The sequence below is a fragment of the Botryllus schlosseri genome, chromosome 8, assembly GCF_051294905.1.
Source record: "Botryllus schlosseri isolate E-star chromosome 8, Bs_hap1, whole genome shotgun sequence".
NCBI lineage: Eukaryota > Metazoa > Chordata > Ascidiacea > Stolidobranchia > Styelidae > Botryllus > Botryllus schlosseri.
This window is the reverse complement of record NC_137243.1, coordinates 5,660,480-5,678,600: the sequence shown is the minus strand read 5'-3', so window position 1 is coordinate 5,678,600 and position 18,121 is coordinate 5,660,480. Positions and strand designations below refer to the sequence as shown.

Here is an 18,121-nt window from a genome sequence, read left to right as displayed (position 1 = left end):
TTTGGAGATAATTGTCGTCGAGTGGGTGGGAAAGTTGGCACGTGACATATCATATGAGCTGCTTTCTGAGATGTTTCGGTCGCAAATTGCTTTCCCGGTGTCGTTTGCGCCGTGTGTGTTACAATACAATATATCGATTTTCCGTCAACACGCAATTGAAATTCACGGGTTACTGCAAGTGACGAATTTCACACGTACCGTCGGCGCTTAGCAATGATCGCGGGGGTCTAACAAGCACTGCGGTATTTCCCACTTGGTCCGCGGAGTATTTGGTTCAAAGGAAACAATTATTCATCACTCTTTATTAAACTTTTACTGTGTAATATCAGCAGCGTGCCCAATGCAATGGCATGCACCACCACAATAACTTAGTAAGCGAAGGATTCCGTTTCGAAAATGCATTATATTTTATAATCTACGCGCGACTTATCTATTTGATATAGAATGTTTCTCTCTCTCTCGACTGTTTGTTTACCAGTGTGATGTTCCGACTGCTATGGCCATTTTACAAGTTAACTGCCAAGTTAATTGTAACTGTATGTGCGAATCAGCATGAAATTATACCATACACTAGGGTTATTTTGGAATCAGGAAAGGACGACACTTTTCAAAATCATAAAATAGGCTTTTCGAAGAACAGAACTTCAATATTTCAGCAAACAATACGTTCATATTGTTAAATTTATTCCACTGGAAGCTTTTTGACTGGCTCTCTTCAGCAGTGAACGACAGTAAATGAGGTTAACCAAGCTCGAAATATAGAAAGAATTTTGTCGTTGTGACGAAATAATGACAAGTACACAAGTCGCGAACGGCATTAAACAGCGCACGGTTACGGTAAAGCACACACAAAGTCAGCTGTAAAACAGCCGAATGACAAAACAACACTAATGGAAGATTCCCAGCGTGTAAAGATGCTCCTTCTGGCGGCAGAGGATCGGCTTTTGCAGCTTTATAATGGTTGATTCAAGGACCTTTAAATGAAAAAGAGGACGACCACGAGCAACTATGGAAAACTGATTGATAGTGTAATGTTTTGCACACTCTGGGTGTTTCAATAGGTGCTGTCCGATGGCAGAATTACATGCTGTTACTTGGTCATAATCACGCATGGTAACTAGGGACTGTGATGATGAAGCAGACATGTCATCACCCTGCGAATTCCAATTTGACATGGGACGTGTTGACGAATTCTATGTTGCAAGCGTTGAGATGTGCGACCCACATACCGACTGTCACATCGGCACGCATATTAGTAAATTATGTTACTCTGATCAATCGCAGGAAGGACATTCTTACGCGTTGCTGGTAGTAAAGACTTGGTAGTAAATATGACACGGGGTTCCACTTGTGGGAAACAATGACTCACGGGGGACTTAATCTGTTTTTCAAATCCGGTGCAAGATGTGCTGATTTTGTGTGTGCTGTACCGTAACCGTGAGCTGTTTCGACTTGTGTACTTGTCATTATTACGTCACATCGACAAAAATATTTCTATATTTCGAAATTGGTTAACCTCATTTACTGGCGTTCACTGCTGAAGAGAGCCAGTCGAAAAGCTTCCAGTGGAATAAATTTAACAATATGAACGTATTGCTTGCTGCAAAATCATAAAAGTTAGTTCACCGAAACTGAAAACAGCTGATTTTGAAATATTTATCAGAAATCTTGCTGTGTTCTTTAAAATAAGGGTCATCAATTTGAATCGGCACCCGATTTACCCGCTTTTTTTACGTTACTTTTGTGGTGTTGACTAGAAAAAGGTCTTCGCTATGATTTGACTCCCGAATTACCCGCTCGAACGTCCGCAGTACCTGTTTTGCGTCATTTATGCCGATTTTCAGTTGAACCTGTCCATTGACCTACTACCTGTAAAATCTGTAAGAGGACAAGTTGCCAAAAAAGGAGGACATTTAATCGTCCTCGGAGGACATGTCCAATTTCCTGAAAAATGAGGACGTATGTTAACCCTACCATACACGGCGAAACGCGTGGACAGACACATATAGCAGTATATTTTAATGAAACATTTTAACAATGCAAAGGTACTCCGCCGGCCAACATATATCTGGATTATATAATTTAATGGGCCGATTCAAGTGCATTGACATGAGATAACACTCTTTCATCTTGTTTGCCGGTTCAATTCGTCTATAGTGCAGTGGTTCTGGGCCTTTTTGAGCTTGGGAACGATAAACTTTCAAAACAAATTTTGCTAGCTGGTGAACATTTGAAATAATTTTTTACCCCCCAATGTCATTGCGGAATATGCATGGGAGTCAAAAGCAAATATTGAAAATTGAAATGTAATGAACAATTTGCTGAACATTTTTTAATTTGAAAACAACAACATAATAATTTAAAAGATACATGTTTTAAAACATCAACCTTGTTTAAAACATTTATTTGATTGCTATGTTGCCGTTGTTGCTTTAAGCCATGCCTTCACACATGATCAGTTCTAAGTCAACTTTTTGCAATTGAGATATAAATGCGAAAGAATTGACACGGACCGGTGATGGTAGCGACTTGCGAAACTGGTCTATGATGCTCCAGCATCATCATATTTAATAAGAGGTGCTTTGATTGAGACATCTTGACATGTTGACGTACATGTTGATTGGTACATTGTTGACGTACATGTTGATAATAATTATTATTATTCGTTAAATATTTCCATTGCTTTAGCATATATCCTTCAGCTGGCTGTTACATGGATCAATGCTAAATCAATTTAGGTTTTTCTTCGCGCTATTCGTGTAATAACGCTAAATAATTGGCATCGTCAGACATCTTTACGACAATATTTACCCAAAATATCTCCATAAATTACATATACTGTGTGAAGGACCATTTTAATGTCATCCTGTCGAATTTTGGAACATCAATAGTATAGTCATTGTGTTAGCCAGCTCGGAAGCGAAATTTGTTAAATAAATAACTAATCAGGTCCGGTACAATTTAAATTTGTATTCTACTGGGTCTAGTTCAGTGGCTCTCAACTTGTGTTCGCCCGTTCATACAAACCTCAGGGGTTCACTGAGTAAGTCAGCACTAGCAGCAATTAAGTTGAAATTATCCAATGCCATTTTTCCACAGGTTTGGCGATTAATGGAAGAGCCCGCCAGTTCGATCTGGTCGAAGATCATATCCGTGTTGTCCGTCGCAGTAATATTTCTTTCCATATGGAGTTTTTGCATCGAGACGCTGCCCAGCAGTAAAAAACTGTTAGACGACCTTTGCGTCCCCGTCAATATCACGGACGAAACGAACTCGATATCGGGAATCAACCCGACAATACAATCGTTCATTACTTTAATAGACAGCACTGTCGCGCCGATAACCACTGATTCTAACGATTTTGTCCGGACGACAGCTCCTTCTGCGAAGCCACCGTGTAGAGTGGACTTATGGCGGTGGGTGAATTTCTTTCTTTGCATATCGTATTCGATTCCGTTATGACAGACCTGGACAACTATAGATAATTCTAGTTGCCTGATTAGATAAATTAGAGCGGAGTTTCGGTAATCTGATTCTAGTCTAATTTGTGAAATGTTTCTACGCTCTATTTCTAATTTTAATCTAATTCGTAAAATCTATCTATATGCTCTAATTTTAATTCTAGTCTAATTTCTGGTTTTCCTGAAAATCCTACAGGAAAACTGTATAGTGCGAAACGATCCAAGCTTGCTGTACGGTCATTTGCCATTCCCTTGCATTTTGAGAACGAACTCTGTTTTGATATGATATGATATAATGTGCAGCTCTAATTAAATTATAATCTAATGTCATCTGTAAAGGCTGAAATTGGCTATAGTTGTCCATAGGGTTGCATTTAAAACAAAAATCAATTTAAAACATGGCCCTTACTCAAAACACGTTGCTATGACGTTACGAATATTTAATTGTGACGTCACCGTGGATTGACATTGACAATTGAAAATATAAGGCTGATATGGCTCCTCCGACGAAAAGGGCTTCTGAACGCTGTCATAAACAGACCAAAATATCTTCAACAAGGACTACATCGCTACGCGGTAGGCGGTCATCCTCATCAGGACACCCATTCCACACCAATGATTTATATCTATACTTGCTTTAGGGATGGTGTGAACCTCTGAAAGGTTCGGGTTCGTGTGAACGCGAACCTTTTTGAAAGGTTCTGTGTGAACACGAACGTGAACCTCGTGACGCCATATTGCTAATTTCAACCCTATCTTTCAATGAAGTGATAGCCTATATTAATGTACACGATACCTAGCGAAGACTCGGGCCACATAATGTCACATTGCTGAAGTACATATTGGCGTTTTAAACGTCGCTAAATGTATCAACCGCGGTTATCAAAGGATATAATAATCTCATAAAATCAATACATTCCGTCGCTTTGCCAACAATTTCGACGAGGACTTACCAGGGAATATAAGCTTACGCCTTTACGGTCTTAGCCAGACCGGACAATGTGTTCGGAATCTGAGTATTGCGACATTTATATTGAGCAGAGTGTAAAACGGATTTCTACTCGCTACTGATACCATAAACACAAGTTATATAGCAGTTGCCAGCACCTTAATCGCACGGATTTGGTTTTAATGATACAGTAAAGATATGAAGTCAAGATCGACCCCGTTCGCTCGCTCGATTTTTTACATCAGAAAACGATATCAATGTCATTGATTGATTGAATAAGCATCATTCGCTGACTACGTATATCGCTCATGATGTTGTGTGATTGCGGGTCAAGCGCACATCAGAGAGTCACTAAATATTCACAAACGAAAAGCTGGAAATTTCGAGAAATTTTTTGCAACAAAAAAGCAAGTAAAACTTTTAAGGTTGTCATGGTGCATGCTAGTTTAGCGTTAATTTTTTTATGCTGCCAGCGCCATGCATAGAGTGACCCGCAGTTGAAATGCAATAAATTTGAACCTAAGATTTTATAATTAAGTGCAAATTACAATTTATTGAAAAGGTTCACAGTGCAGAACCTACCAAGGTTCTGTTGTGAACGCGAACCTCCAAATTTCCGAGGTTCACACACAGAACGCGAACGTGAACCTCAAGTTCACACCATCCCTACTTGCTATAACTGTTGAACCGACGACGATTTCGAGGGTTCCAGCCATTCCATACCGTATACGTCCACTATATTGGGTGCGAATCGTCCGTAGGCTCATACTATTAAATGTTTTGCGAAAGTATTAAAACAATTATGGCTTGATTATATGCAACGTTTGAAAAAAACGCACTATTTTTTTATGTCATTTGCTTAAAACTCTGTTTAAAATATGTCTTGAATAAAGTGTTTTAAAACACCGTTTGTTTTAAATGCAACCCTAGCTGTTCAACTCAGAATGAAACCTGTTTAGGAGTCACACGTTATTCGTGGAAGAAAACGGGGTGGGGATATCAATAGCTATAAGAATGTTAAAAAATCTCGATCAACTGAGTCATATTTTTATGCAATGAATATATATTCAGTCAGATTGTACCGACTTCCGAATTCAAGTAACACAATTTTGGTTTCTTTCGAGCGTCGGAATGTACACAAACACACGCACCTGTTGGCATGCTGGAATATCTTAATAATATCGCAACAGACTATCCCGAGATATAGCTATGCATTATGCATATTGCCGCTCGTATTGCGATATAATAAGCAGTGTTCTTCACACTTCTAATATAATGTCAGATTCTAGATGACATTCAATCGAGGATGTTAAGTCGCAATTCGCAGCGTTGATGAATGCATTAGCTCGCTATTTCGTCATTGCGGGCATCATATATACATTAGGTTTGAAACGGGACGTATAATGCTCTGCCGACGTTGCGTAAGGTCCGATTTCTCGTCTTTGGGGGAAAGAAAGATTATGTGAACATAGCTTTCCAATCTAAAAATGCATTGCCGCTGTCCGTGAGACAGATGCAATCGCACGGGAAACTGTGTTCTATGTCTATTCCTGTAATGGGAGGCCTGCAAAGTTCGCTAATCTACAACGGATATGCACTTACACACTGATGCCAAGTACGTCAGTGCTCATGGGCTGAAAAATCTCATTTATTGGGGCAACCAACATCTGAAAACTTGATCTTCTATATCAGTGGTTCCCAACCTTTTATTTCCCGTGGCCCCCTTGCGCAGGCTTCTACCACTGGTGGCTCCCTGCTTACCACTAAAAAAAGATTTGTTTGAACGTGCTTGCGTTTATTATTTTAATGCCATCTTTGATGGTGTTCAAAAGCAAACAAAACAAAACGAAACAAAGTCAACGAAGTTTAATTGACCATCAATGCGAGATTTGCTCTTGGGATCGTCTGACGAGGCTCTTTATATTTGGCTCAGTCTTTGACACAGCAAGACGAATGTCACTGCCAACATCGAGACGGTTTCTAGATTTTGTTTTGATGGTAGCCAGATCAGAAAACCCAGATTCACAAAGATAGGTTGTGGCAAATTGAACGAGCAGTACAGAAGCTTTCTTGCTGAGTAGCGGATATGAATCGTAAAGAGACATCCAGAAACTGGCAAAATCTTCTCTGTTTTCAAAAACCAATTTTAGCGCATTTGAAACCTGTAGTTCTGCCAGTTCCTCTGCCTCTTCTTCAATAGGGTCAATTTCGGTGTTGAACGGGTCTTTGTACCACGGAATATGCGCACGTTTTTCGGGAAAATAAGATTCAAACTCAGCAGAGACGATTCTCAGGTGCTCAGAGATGCAAGTTTGGATGCCAACGGGTAACTCAACATTTTTAATTTCCAGGTATTGGCTTAACAGAGGGAACGAGGAAGTTTAGCGTACCTTGATTCGTTCTCCCCAAACTCCAATTCGAGCGCATATTCCAGCTAGTTTAACTTGAACGTCACCGACTGTTACATCACGGCCTTGTAGGGAAAGGTTCATTTCATTAAAACACCCAAATACATCTGCCAAATACGCCAGTATCATGACAAACTCTTCATTTTGAAAGTGGGCGTGGAGATTGTTTTTGTTTTCTCGCAGAAAGATTTCCACCTCAACACGGAGTTCATATAGCCGTGAGAGACATTTCCCTCTGGATAGCCATCGAACATTTGTATAAAATAGGAGCCGAACATGTTCAGCTCCCATTTCTTTGGTAAGAATTTGAAAGAGTCTGTGGTTTTTGGCCCTCGCACGTATGAAGTTAATCACTTTTACCGCGTCGTCCATAACTTTCATCAAACTGGAAGGCAGAGTTTTTGATGCAAGAGCGTACCGATGTAATGAGCAGTGCGAGGACGTCACGTGGGGCCATTCTTTCTTCACAAACGTGACGAACCCCCCTTTGACACCAACCATCGCTGGAGCACCATCCGTACATATATGTTTGAAATTTTGCCAGCCGAGTCCATTCGCTTCGAAAAACGAGTTCACAATAGTCTTCACATCTACTGCGGTGGTGGTGCCTGGCATGGTATTGGAAATCAAGAATTCTTCTTTTATCTTTCCCTCTTTTTCATAGCGAGCAAAGGCAATCAACTGATTTTCCTGAGCGCAATCAGTAGATTCGTCCAGCTGAAGGCTAGCCTGAATCTTGCTTTGCTTGATTTCAGAGCAAACTTGCTGACATACATTAACAGCCATATCATCAATGCGTCGGCGAATCGTATTATTTGAAAGAGAAATCTGCTGAATCTTTTTCTTTTCTGCAGGTCCTATCAGTAGTTCTACCATTTTCTCCGCACATGGCTTGATAAGGTCCTCGGCTATGGTGTGCGGCTTCTTGCACCTTGCAATCCGATATGCCACTTCATAGCTGCATTGAAGAGCTGACTTTTCCTCCGGCAGGAATCCGAAATGGTTTAGTGTTGCTTCACGGTAGAATCGTACTCGCTTAGCAGCCAAAGCATCGTTGCCAGTGTTATTTCTCCGCGGATGATTCTTGTCGTGGTGGTTTCTGAGTTTGGATGGACGTAATGACGCATTGGACATAACATACGAGCAATGCATACATTGCGCGCATTCTAGGCAATCTCGGAGAACTTTTGTAAAGCCGAAAGTAACATAACTTTCTTTCCATTTTCGAACTTTAGGCATTTTGAATTAAAAATTTACGGTAATTTCTTTTTTAGTCTAAAATAGGCTAGGTTTGACCGTTGGTTCTCTATACTTGATATGAAAAGATTCAATTCCGTTATTTTGAGCTCCTGAGAACGAGACTAGTAGCTGCATTTTCTTGACGTAGCCTAATACAACTATACCGGGATACCGGCATTACAGATTTCTCACGTACGGCATACCGCATGATTTTCATACCGGCATACCGGCATACCGCCCACCCCATACGGCAGAACAACACACAGGTATCGTACCAACCCCTTACTCCCGACAGAGAGTGATAGAGAAACTACAAATAGCCTGCTGAGGAGGTATACCCGCTAACTAGGACCTCGTCTTCGTTATCTGCATGCCAGATTCAGCCATCTCTGATCCTCGACTTTACCACAATTGTGATGTCATATTTGAAACTTCACGCGTTAGCGTAACAGTGACGTACGAAGCACCCACTGTGATGCAGTGGTTCCGATCTTACGCAGCAGACTGCACGACACCGAAGAAATAGCACGAATTCAAAACCGTCAAACGGAAAAGTTGGCGAAAAATCTTTCGTTGTCGTGGCCCCCCTGCAACTGTCTCGTGGCTCCCCAAGGGGGCCACGGGCCCCCGGTTGGGAACCACTGTTCTATATTATAGCTCACTAGCGAGATTTATCATCGATGCTGACCGTAATCTGTGTGTTTATCCGTGTTATCAAACCCCACCAACCCTTCTGAACTTGCTTTAGTGGACTTTTTAGTCATGCCACCTGCTATAACCAAGCGCTATACTAACATTGACCAATCTGCAAGATCAAATGCATATCGTTAAATGAAGACGGCTGCAGTATATTTAGCGCTGGGAATTCCAATTGAAGTTTATTCCATCAAGGACCAATTCGGTATTCGTCACATGGCCCACGATTTTATTATTCGATTGGTTTAGCAATTGATGTGGTGATAAGCAAATTACCAATTATCAAAATATCAAATTAGCAAATTGTCAAAGTACGAGGTAAAAAATAAACCTGCTAGTATATCATGTTCAGACCTGGTCACACCTCTTTCATCCCTAGACATGAAACAACACTGTTCAGTGTTCATGTTCATGTCAACTTGTTGACACCATCTTTCTACCTAACATGATATACATCAACCCATGTCTTAAATATGATTCAAATTGACCTTTCACCAGAACCAATGTACACATATTTTGTGTTAGACGTTATTTTACAGAGTGATCGCTGTGAAGAATTTGGTGTACCATTCGAAATGTCGATGAATTTTGTTTTCAGGGATCCGTTTTTCATTATCGAAACGTTTTGCGTTATTTGCTTCACATTGGAGCTCGTAGTGCGATTTATCGTCACTCCCAGGAAAATCGCTTTCGTAAAAGCGCCTCTCAATATCATCGATTTTGCAGCGATCATACCATATTTCATTCAAGTGAGTATATGCTGGAGTTGAATGTTCATTGTTTACTAACCAACCTGATTCATCTTCATGGGTCGGGTATCATTCGGGATTTCATTGACCGCTGTGGCTTTGGCGCTAAGACAGTGGTTCTTAACCGGTGCTTTCTGGAACAGGATGTCTCAGGGTCAGGGGGTTCCCTAGAAGTCACGACAGATACTCAACTCATACATATGATCAATGATGACACGCCCGTCATGGCCATTGTTGGCTGCAGGGAAGCAATCCCGACTAATAGTCGAATTGTGACTGCTGTGGTGATACGTTGTGTGCGGTAGTATACTTAGGGTTGCGCTTAAATCAAACGGTGTTTTAAAACACTTTGCTTAAAACATGTTTTAAACAACGCTTTAAAAAAATTCCTTAGAAAAAAATTGTGTATTTTTTAAGTTGTAAAATTATGCCATAATTGTGTAAATACTTTCCAAAATTCATGTTGCATGTGCCTACGGACAAATACCACCCTATATATCCGACGTATATCAATATGGGATGGTTGGAACCCTCAAAATAGTCGTTTCATCAGTAATAGTACAGATATTTCGTCGAAGGAGCTATATTTTCAATTGTCAATGCCAATCCACTATGACGTCACAATTGAGTATTCGTGACGTCATGACAACAAAAACAAAAATTAAAATAAAAAAAAGCATGTTTTGAACAGGTTTGTTTTAAATTGATTTTTGTTTTAAATGAAACCCTGTACACACATGGGAGGTCAGAGGATTCAAAATTGAAACCCATCCTTCTGAAATGCCAATTATATCTCCAATATTTATGAACTCATTTGCAATTCAGCAATTGGTATAACGCTATTGCGTTTCAACCTGACAATACTATAAGCCTCGCATTTCTGAACTGGTATCTGAAAGGGAACAACACAAGTCCCACTGATTTACAAGAAATATTCATTATAATGATTTCGATTAGTGTGAAAATCATATTTATATGCAATGTTCCCTCTAATTTTTGACGAGTCTGCTCAGACTCACCAAACCGCTGCGCAGATCTTTGGACAACAGTACGTAACGACTAAAAAAAAGGTCATCACTTCGGATTTTTTGTGCGCAACTCAGATTTTCTGTGCGCCGAGACCGTGTCAGCACTGCGCATTTGCGCACGTGCGCGGCTTAGAGGGAACATTGTTTATATGCTTCATTTTTTTAACACTCTGTTGATGCACAGTTCAATATATGCACCTGTAATATATAGTAATGCATCAGATGACCAATCTGCAGAGATGAGCATGAATTAGGGATAGGAATTGGGAAAACCGGATTTGTGAAATTTTGTCGAATTATAGGATTGGATTGGGATTTCAGATTTTCTTAATGGATTAGGATTGGATTTACCGATTTTCGTGGTATCCTGCGGCGAATGGCCAATGGCGACAAAGTTTTTCGTTCCATCAAAGTTACTTCATGTACTTCGGCACTCATTTTGCGTTTTTCTTTCTTTTTACATAATTGTAGGCATAATATGTAGGCTTTCTAAGATGAATTCCAAGTTTATATCGGATTAGGATTATAATTAGGATTTGAATATACAAAATTTCTGGATTAGGACTAGGATTAGGATTTGAAACTTTGGATTTGGATTGAATTGGAACATAGATATTTGAAATCCGCTCATCTCTGCCATTCTGGTAGATTTTCGTTTTTATGACTCAGCGAAAGTTTGGGGTGCCGCCAAGGCTTACAGATAAGCGTATGTGTTCCCAGGCTATAGTAGCGGTTAGTAACCACTATGCGCGTCTCACTCGTTGAGTCGCTGTTGTTATTTGCGGTATTCATGGTGTTTGTCGACTACTATGGTCATTTACACCATGGGCAAATTTTCTTCATTTTTATTCCGTAAACGCCGACTTGTAGCACGGCCCATGGGCTTTTATAAGACACCGCTGACACATAAGAGATTGCGAGGAAGAGCATAGAGGCAGGAATTCTGGATTTGACCTCGGTCGGGTTAGAGGAGCCATCGGTGTTGCGGCTGTGGATTATACCACTACACTATCTCGCCACCCATTGAGTCGCTGTCGCTCTGTGTCGTAATCATGATATGCTTTTATTTTGTGTGTAGATTGCATTCAACGCGAGCACCGGTTCCATACAAACGGAAGGTTCTGAGGATTCGCTGGGTTCTCTGGTTGTGCTACGGGTCCTGCGACTCGTCAGAATATTAAGGGTTTTCAAATTGAGTCGGTACGTAAGTTTTCAATGCCTTGATATCTTATCTACACAGGCTTTCTATTCAGATGGTGCCTCATCGATATTCTAATAGTGCAATTACGTAGCAGTTTTTTGATCTCAAGTGCGATCATAATGTGACCATGATGTCATTGTGACATCGCAAGCAGAATGAATTCATCATCATTTTCTAATCGAAAATGTGGATGCAAGAGATTCAACTGAATACTATATTCATTATTCATATTGAAATGAACCCGATTATTTTCGGCTGACACTCGTCAGGGGTAAGAGATTCAGCGGGTAACTTCCCTCGCGTCTGCGAATATGCGAGGCCTAAATGTACGCGCGCGAAGGTTGGGAATTTAGCTCATGCCGAACGTTACCCAGACTTGCAATCACATCACAACAATATAATTGTTTGTATTCGACACTCACGTTGCGTTCAATGGCACATCAAACTAAGAAACAATGTTGGTCCGTGGACATTGGACATATGAAGACTTCTTTTACACACATTGCATATTATATCATATGCAAACAGCATAGCGTATTTGAATGTCACGAAATGGATCCTGTGCCTATTCGCGCATATCATCAATATTTCATTGCATCATTCGATTTGATACGCTTTAAATAGCGTTACATACAATTTGTAATCAGTGACAAGTTACAAGCATGCTAAAAGCATGAGGCCAATATCCGCAGCCTTGTTGCGTGTTTAAATCCTACATATCTGTGAGTATTCTCCGTGTTATCGGCTTATGCATGACCAGGACAGTAACCATACTGTCTGGATGCGCTAATATCCCCAATGGTTGCGAATATTAGCGCGAGATGGAATTTCTACAAATCATGACATTCATGCAAAATTTTATCCTAAAATTGCGAATACGCTACTCCGGAATGGGTTTATTATTATAAACTTTATTCACAATAAAATTGGTTGATACACACATAATCCGGGGTGCAACCTGCACCCTAAGGAAAATGACGAGATTGAAGTAAAGTTTGCAAAATTCAGTACTACAGTCAAGTTGTTAGTCCTATGCAATACATGAAGCGGTTAGATTACAGAATTGCGGTAGATGAAGAATTGACAAGGGTTCTACATAAGCGATCTGGGATTTTTTAGTCCAAGTGTAAATTACTTCGGTAGCGCATTCAAGATCTTCCGAATAATATGCAAAGTTGCCAATAAGTGATCTTTGGTTCATGCTTGAATCGAACGTCTCCTGTAATATTTAGAATATGTCACATGAGTTTTGTGCTTATGGCCCCAGTAGCGCCAGTGACTACCGGTACAATGTGTATTTTGCATAGCTACATTTTCCTCTCAATTTTTCTTATTAATAATAATATTAGGTATAAAATCATTTAGTGGTACTTTTCGCACTTAAGGCTTTTTTCACCGCAGGATTTGGTTTATCGTGCAGGGCATTGGAATATTTTGATCACTGCACGGTGGACACGCACTGTACAGTCACATATACCAGGGGCCCGCTGATATTGAGTTTGATACCCCGTCTGTGTCAAGCAGTATCATAAAAATGCCCGTAGATTTAAGCCCCACATCTGCATAAATGTAGATCCACCTTAACCTTTAATATTTCAATGGTTGCTGTATTCTTACATAGCGAATATGTAATCGCACTATTTTCGAAAATATATATATAAACCGGGTAGGACACAACAATGCCTAAAAATCACCATGGAAACGGGAAGTCGGCATGATTACCGGCAATTGCACATACCGAAGTGGGCTTTCAAAGATGCATACCAATTGTGTCGCAGCAATCCGACTTGTTCACTTATTCATGTGGTCAGTTTAGCACTATTTTGTGCGACTTCATACCGGGAGTGTTCACAGAAAAATCCACTTCTCCCAAATGCTTGGGTCGTGCGAATTAATATAGAATAATTATTTTAGGGTGGTGGCAATAACATTTCTGTACTCCTGCCCTACGTTTATGCAGTTTCGGGTGTTACGTGCTGGTGGCAATATAAAACTAATTATATTTTCAACACGGCCATGTTATACTAAACTACCTTCGGAATACTCGAGGGAATCGAGTGTAATGCGATAATCTTCGGAAACCGGGTGGACACGATATCTTTCCGGCACTGTTGCTTCCATTTGTCAAATATGTCAAGACTGCATTTGTAAATTATACCTTGAGTGCTGCAGAAGTGTGCGACTTGAGAAATCTCGACCATGTGTAGTCGATTACATCATTTTTGCTTGTTTTGATTTACAATGATGCTAACTATGCTATATGGTCACTTCACATTGCATATACGTTTACATATTCGTGTGAGGCACCACTTACTTCATTTGTGTTGTATCCTTTGTAATAGGATACCAGGCTATAATATTGCTTGATCCACCTGGGATAAAATCGAACTACCAGTACTATATAAGTATATATACGCTAGGCCGTGTGCTAATTTGAGCGCCGCCAATGCGCCAGACTTGGGCAGCTTGGATAAAATTCCAGTTTTATAATTAGACCAATTCGTACAAAATGCCTGTAATCAAATTCTAATCTAATTTGTGAAATATTTCTTTGCTCATTTATTATAATTTTCATGTAATTTCTGCTTTTCCTGAGAATGCTACTGGAGAACTGAATTTTGCCAAACGATCCAAGCTTGCCGTGTAAAGATTTGCCATGCTCGTGATCTCTGATTAGACTTGAACTTAACTCGAATCAATTTCAAAGTTTTACCGAAATCATTAATTCTTATTCTAATCTAATTTGAAAAAAATAACCTAATTCTTTGCTAATATTAAGAAGAACAAAACTGTAGCTATAATTGTAATGATAGTTTAATTTGGTAAAATATGCGTAGCTATCTTCTCTATAATCTCATTTGATAACGCTGAAAATTTTCCTTGTATAGTTGTTCAAATCTGATTTTCACAACCTCGACATTCTTCTCTTCTTTTCAGATATTCCGTGAAGTTACGCGTGCTGGGGAAGACCATGATATCTTCGATAGGGGAGCTATCGATCCTCGTCTTTTTCATATTCCTAGCGATGATCCTATTCTCAACTGTGGTCTATTTTGTGGAAGCGGAATCCGGACCGGGCAATAAATTCGATTCCATTCCAGCCTCGTTTTGGTGGGCGGTTGTAACGATGACCACTGTCGGGTTAGTTGTTTATTAAACTCGGCAATATACAGTGTTGTTATGCCGGCCTTCTTTTTTGAAGGGCAATGTCTTATAGAACTGCATCGTCCTTATCATACGCTGTGAAGCTTATTGCTGAACTAAGAATCTCCCTTCGTTGTATGAGCGAGAAAGACATGATATGTTTTGCTTATGCATCAGCAGATCTGGGGTCATCGCAAAATCAATATTGATGTTGTACGTTTTCTAGCAACCGGCACTCGTAATGACTATTGTAACTATAAGATGTTGGAAGCACATTATCTTTAGACCTTCATACCAGACGAATTTGGTTGACGACACTATTATAATTTCATGTCTATATCTCCTTATTCTAAATACCTGGACCGACATTGCGTTGTTCTAGCTAGGTTCTAGATAAGAACATATGCATCTCAGGACCGCAATTCAACCCGAAATTACGTGGTCTCTGCGTCATTTCGTCTGCGGACTTGACACAGAACACACGACAATGAGCCGCCATGCTCAGTATTGCTCCATATCGCCATACGAGCACAGTACAGCCAAAGCACCATGTGGGCCGTGTTATATGTCGAGCAATGCAAAATTATAGTAAATTCTACGCGATCACTCAAAGATGTCGCGCATTCATGCCAATCATAGGCATTGATTTCCAGTGCTGCGGACTATATACCTGTACTTTCCTCACAAGTGCGCTGTCGTGGAGTCCCATGTATAGTGCCATCGCTAGGCGAATCAATTCGTTTCTGGTATATGTTGATGTTCATTATCTTCAGTGTTTACGGATCGATCCTTGCCGTTTCATATTTTCACGAATCCTCGTGCTTTAGATACGGGGACGTGGTGCCAAGAACAGTGCTCGGAAAAATCGTCGGATTTCTATGTGCAATAACCGGGGTATTATGCATCGCGTTGCCTGTTCCTTCCATCGTCAATAATTTCGTGAAACAACTCGAAGAGGCGGAGAATCCCACGCGGAAAACTAGGAAAATCAAAAAGAGAATGGCGAAGAAAAACTCTTCAAGAAGAACGAAAGTCGTTTCGAAGAACAATCGGGAGATAACGAATCATATCAGCGTTACAGTGGACGAACAGCGGTGAAACAATACATGTCGCCCTGTCGCGTTGATCGCTGATCATAATCTGAATTCACATCCCCGAGAAGATGTGACGCCAGGATTGGAGTAAGAAGGGGCAGTAGCGATATCTTCTCGATATCGAATATGCCGCGATCGCAGCTAGACGTTACAAACATTCCAACGTCGAGTTCATCCGGCAATGCGCGACACTTGGTCGTACGGTTGATGTCCGCAGTTTGTCCGAGTGTTAGTTATATACATACAGTATTATGTACTTTAGTTGTACGATCGCGCCACCTGTGTTATGTTAACACTTGAACGTTAGCACTTGAACGTATATATTTCTGAATTTACTCTGTATTAAACTCCTATAGAGTTATTTCGGAGACCCATGTCTGGAAATATCTGACAAGCCGTAGGCATTCTTAAACATGAGTCATATAAATGCACTTCCTTGTCCTTGCTGGTAATGTTATTTCGTTGCTGTGTCTTGTGTATAAACATAAATTATACATGTAAACAGATATTACATTCCTTTTCGATATTTTTGTTTGTTTTTACGAACGTTTTTATCATATAGCAAAAATATACCGTTAAGAATATTCATTGTTGACTGCATATTTCAACGTATAATTCACCGGTGATGTAGGGACAAATAGGACATTACCAAATCAACAAAAAATGGGGCATCATTTGAATTGTATTTGTTCGCGGTAATTCCTTCCTTACACCATCATTATAGCAGCGTATAACGACGTTTAAAAGTCGCTACAGTTACCAAAAGTAATTCGCCATGCAGATTTATAGTTTGTGACTTCAGGTGCATGTGCTGATTAGACTCTGTGGCCTTTTGAAACAGAACAGGACTTGTATTGCTGACAGTGACTCACATGCTACCGCCTTGAGTAAGACCTTCCTACTATGATATCTGTGGTTTTGTAACGCCTGCGCAGTGTGCAGCCGATGCGGCTGTGCGTGTCCTGATATATAAACCAGGTACAGGGATTTTTAGTTTACCTCCACCTGGCCCAAATCCATATCCAAGTATAGTGTTACCGCGGTAATTTTCATTGCATACTCTCAAAATAGGTCTACCGGCGACATTAGGATTTGGTAATACAACCTTATTAGATTGGAAAAGACAAAAATCGATTTGAAGCAGTGACTCGGTGTCATGAAAGTAAAGTTAGATGTGTTAGAGGGGGTATGGACCGGAGCCGGATTCATATTTTTTTATTACGGCCGGAGTCGAATTGGTACTTACGGACAGAAACGCTATTGAGGCTATTGATGAGTATGACTGTTGGCGCTAACAAACGAACGCCAGTGCAAATCTGAGAGTTTTTATTGTCATGTTTCTTTTGTTTCAATGTTCCATATATAATCTGCACCCGTACCATATGATCTACGGCAGGGGTGGGCAAACTTTTGAGCTCGCGGGCCGCATTCAACATCTGAATCCATTCGTGGGCCGCACTATATAAAATTGGGATTATAAACCAAATTGCAATATAGGTATTTGATTATATAGTGAGGACATGGAGATATTATATGTGCCAAACATTGCTTTTGATGATATCGTATACGCATCAGAAACATAGTGGCGAGATTGTATAGGCTGGTCGACCTCAATAACCATTTTGTCAAAACTTTCGAGATGAAAGTCGGTTGTCCCGATTCTTAGAACAGGATTTAAATTTAAATATGTGAGCACTGAGCAGCGATCTGTTCATAGAATTGCTAATTCCACTTTTGGTTCAGCTCCAGGACACACAATGCTGACAACATCATAACCATCTTAGCTTCAAATACGCAACCAGGATGCTAGCAAACCTAACGGATAGTTTGATGGCATGGAAGGTTACGACTGTGGATGAGAGATTTTTAAAAATGAAATTCAGACTATATACAGAGCAATAACCAAGAATTGGATGTAAATTGCGCCGAGCGCGAAATTTTTTTTTAGTTGAGCTCAGCTTCGCACCCCCTTCAGATGCTTTCACGTCACTAAGGGGGGCGCGTCCCCCCAGTTTGAGAACCACTGCCTTAGAATTATCATGGTGAAATATATTAAGAGAAAGTTTATTAAAGTCCCTGCATTATTTCGATTTTAAGTAGGCCTACGCATTTTATCAATATTTTTAAAAAGTTTCATTAGACTCTCGCGGGC

General features: G+C 40.2%; 1 protein-coding gene across 2 annotated transcripts in view; it reads left to right on the top strand.

The window, feature by feature from the left end:
- The window catches only part of LOC145444293 (potassium voltage-gated channel subfamily A member 1-like), a 34,135-nt gene extending 17,566 nt beyond the window's left edge, over positions 1 to 16,569 (top strand). For both annotated transcript variants that reach the window (XM_080322237.1, XM_080322238.1), the window contains 5 exons: positions 3,100 to 3,416; positions 9,352 to 9,502; positions 11,609 to 11,730; positions 14,669 to 14,872; positions 15,703 to 16,569. In XM_080322237.1, coding sequence (XP_080178363.1) covers positions 3,100 to 3,416; positions 9,352 to 9,502; positions 11,609 to 11,730; positions 14,669 to 14,872; positions 15,703 to 15,973 — 1,065 coding nt within the window. In that variant the 3' untranslated portion in view covers positions 15,974 to 16,569. The remainder of the gene's footprint in view (positions 1 to 3,099; positions 3,417 to 9,351; positions 9,503 to 11,608; positions 11,731 to 14,668; positions 14,873 to 15,702) is intronic.
- Positions 16,570 to 18,121: the final 1,552 nt, after the last annotated feature.